This window comes from Gracilinanus agilis, chromosome X (genome assembly GCF_016433145.1).
Source record: "Gracilinanus agilis isolate LMUSP501 chromosome X, AgileGrace, whole genome shotgun sequence".
Taxonomy (NCBI): domain Eukaryota; kingdom Metazoa; phylum Chordata; class Mammalia; order Didelphimorphia; family Didelphidae; genus Gracilinanus; species Gracilinanus agilis.
This window is the reverse complement of record NC_058136.1, coordinates 67,259,374-67,262,350: the sequence shown is the minus strand read 5'-3', so window position 1 is coordinate 67,262,350 and position 2,977 is coordinate 67,259,374. Positions and strand designations below refer to the sequence as shown.

The window sequence follows — 2,977 nt, the reverse complement described above, 5'->3', positions numbered from 1 at the left end:
AAGCCACTTCCTCTTTTTGGACTCAGTTTCCTCATCTACAAAATAAGAGGCTTGTCTTAGATAATATTTCAGACCCTTTTCCAGCTTTATTAGAGTGCCTGGCACCCAACAGGTATTTACTAAATGATTGGTGACTTGACTATGAAAATAGAGCCAAGTTCCCATCCTCTGGAGACCTCACCTCCTTTAAACATCCTGAATTTTAATGAGCACTAATTACATGACCTTGGCACACTGGAGTTTATTCCCCACAGAAGCAGACACAAAATGCTGGAAAGCTACATATGATATTTTGCTCTTAGCATAGAATCAATAAACAAATAAATAGTTTTAATAACAATGATATGTAGGGTAATAGATAGAATTCTAGATTTGGAGTCAGGAAGACCTGGGCTTGAATTCCTGCCTCAGATGTATGATGCCAGGAAAGTCGGGGTCTGTGCTCCATTGACTTCTTACCTGTGACATGAAGGAAATGGACCTAATGACCACCAGGTCCCCTTTTAGCTCTATAAGCCTATGATCTGCCAAGTGGCTGCCAGTCCGCCATTCTTCTAAACTCTGGAAGACCCCCAGTCCAAGGCTTAGTGTGGACGTAGAGTTGTAGTTAATCTACAGTTCGAGAAGTCTCTGGAGTACTTAAAGGACAAAGGAACAGATCATGGCAGTTCTCACACATTTCCCATAGGACTGGGTGTCAGTGGCAGGCACAGTTGCAGGGGAACAAGGTGGTGTAGTGGACTAGACTTGGGGAGTCTAGTCTTATCTATCTGAGTTCAAATCTGGTCTCAGACTCTAGCTATTTGACTCTGGGCAAGACACAACTCTATTGGTCTCAATTTTTTCATCTGTCAAATGAGCTGGAGAAGGAAATGGCTAAGTCACTTAATGCCTTTGGCCATAGGTATCCTGATCTGTAAAAGGAAGGCATAGAATTAGATAGAATTCAATTAAAAAAATTTGCCAAGTGACTACTCTGTGGAAGGTTCCTAGTGATTTGGAGGGGTTGATGAAATAGAAGGGAGTGACATAGTCATATTTGTGTTTTAGGACACATTGGCAACCACATAGAGAAGGAATGGAGAAGGGAGAGACTGGAAATAGAGAGAATTATTAGGAGTCTATTTAATAGCTAGAGTTCTGGACCTGGAGTCAAGAAACTCTGAACTGAAATCCAGCCTTAGTTATTTCCTGGCTGTCATACTCTGGGAAAATCACATAACCTCTGGATGCTTTAGTTTGCTCATTTGTAAAAATGGAAATAACAGCACTTATCTTCTAGGGTTGTTGTAAGCATTCAATCAGATAGTATTTATAAAATACTATGGAAATGTTATTATCATTATCAAAGTCCTTTAGCCTTCCTGGGTCTCAGTTTCCTCCTCTGTCAAATAAAGGAGATAGACTAGATTCACTCCAGCTCAACAAACATCGATTAAGAGCTTGCTTTAAGCAAGGTTCTAAATTCATGGCCATACCAAGTCCTTGGACAGTAGATCTCATCACCTGAAACTCACCTTGATGCCAGCCTATGCATCCCCACCAATTCATTATAGTCTTAGAAGCATAATGGTTTCAATAGGATCGTGACCTGAATCTCCTCTTTTCCCCAGTAAGAATTCCTGACCTCATGGCTATTGGAAATGGCACCATTGTCAAGGAGTTCATCCTGCTAGGCTTCACCAACCACCCTGAGCTGGGCACTCTTCTGCTCTTGGTGTTTCTGACTTTCTACCTCCTGATGCTGCTGGGTAACCTGGGCATGATCACCCTGATCTGGACCAATCCTGGACTCCACACCCCTATGTACTTCTTGCTTAGACAGCTGTCTTTCCTAGATGTCTGTTTCTCCACAACGGTGTTACCTCAGCTCCTGGTGACCTTGGCTTCCGGCAGAGCTGTGATGTCTTATGAACAATGTGCCACCCAATTTTTCATGTTCACTTTCTTTGGCTCCACCGATTGCTACCTCCTGGCTCTCATGGCGTATGACCGCTATGTAGCTGTGTGTCAGCCTCTGCTCTATGTCACCATCATGACACCCAAGAAAAGACTAAAGTTGGTGACTGGAGCCTACATGGGGGGCTTAGCTAATGCTATTTTGAGGACCAGCTGCACGTTCTCACTCTCCTTCTGTGGAGACAACCAGATTGACTTTATTTTCTGTGATCTCCCACCTCTGCTAGAGTTGTCCTGCGGAGACACTTTCCTACAAGAACTCTTAATTCTACTCTTTGCTTGTTTCGTGATCCTGGCCAGCCTGGCCATGATCCTGGTGTCCTATCTGTTCATCATCAGGGCTATTCTACAGATCCGCTCAGCTGGTGGGAGGGCTAAGACCTTTTCTACTTGTGCCTCCCACATGACTGCCGTTGGGCTCTTCTTTGGTACCCTGGCATTCATGTATGTTCGAAGCAAGTCAGGAAAATCCCTAGAAGAAGACAAGGTGGTATCTTTGTTCTATACTGCAGTGATCCCCATGTTGAATCCTCTCATCTACAGTCTGAGGAACAAGGAGGTGAAGGAAGCCTTGAAGAAACTTCTTAGTAGGCATAGGTTATCTTAGGCTTTCCATAGCCACTGAATGTGCCAGTTGTGATCCATCTCCTCTTTGGTGTCATCAGCATTCTGGACTATTAGCATCATCATGGCCAATGACAAATGTCCCAAACATCTGTGAGGAGGTAGGCTCTGTGCTATGTAAATAGAGTTATATAAGACCTTTCTACAAGGTACTTCTAATAACTCACTGCCAGGAAAGGGCAAAGATAAAGCGGCAAGCTGAAAAAGGCATTAACATTTGTTGGAGCTAGGTAAGCCAGCCAGAGGATTAATTGCATGATGGCAGTAATGGAAAAGAATTAATTTTGTTGATTTTAAAAATGATGAAAATAGGGAAAAATGGAATGGAGAACCAGTGACTAGAAGACAGGAACCAAGACTCATATTCTGCCAAGATACTGACATGGAGATGTGG

At 43.2% G+C, this 2,977-nt stretch overlaps 1 protein-coding gene across 1 annotated transcript; it reads left to right on the top strand.

Annotated features, from left to right (window-relative positions):
• The first annotated feature begins 1,630 nt into the window (after nucleotides 1-1,630).
• Nucleotides 1,631-2,566, top strand: LOC123253846 (olfactory receptor 9Q1-like). The gene has a single exon (XM_044682962.1). The coding sequence runs from the start codon at nucleotides 1,631-1,633 to the stop codon at nucleotides 2,564-2,566; it is 936 nt and encodes a 311-aa protein (XP_044538897.1).
• The last annotated feature ends 411 nt before the right edge of the window (nucleotides 2,567-2,977 follow it).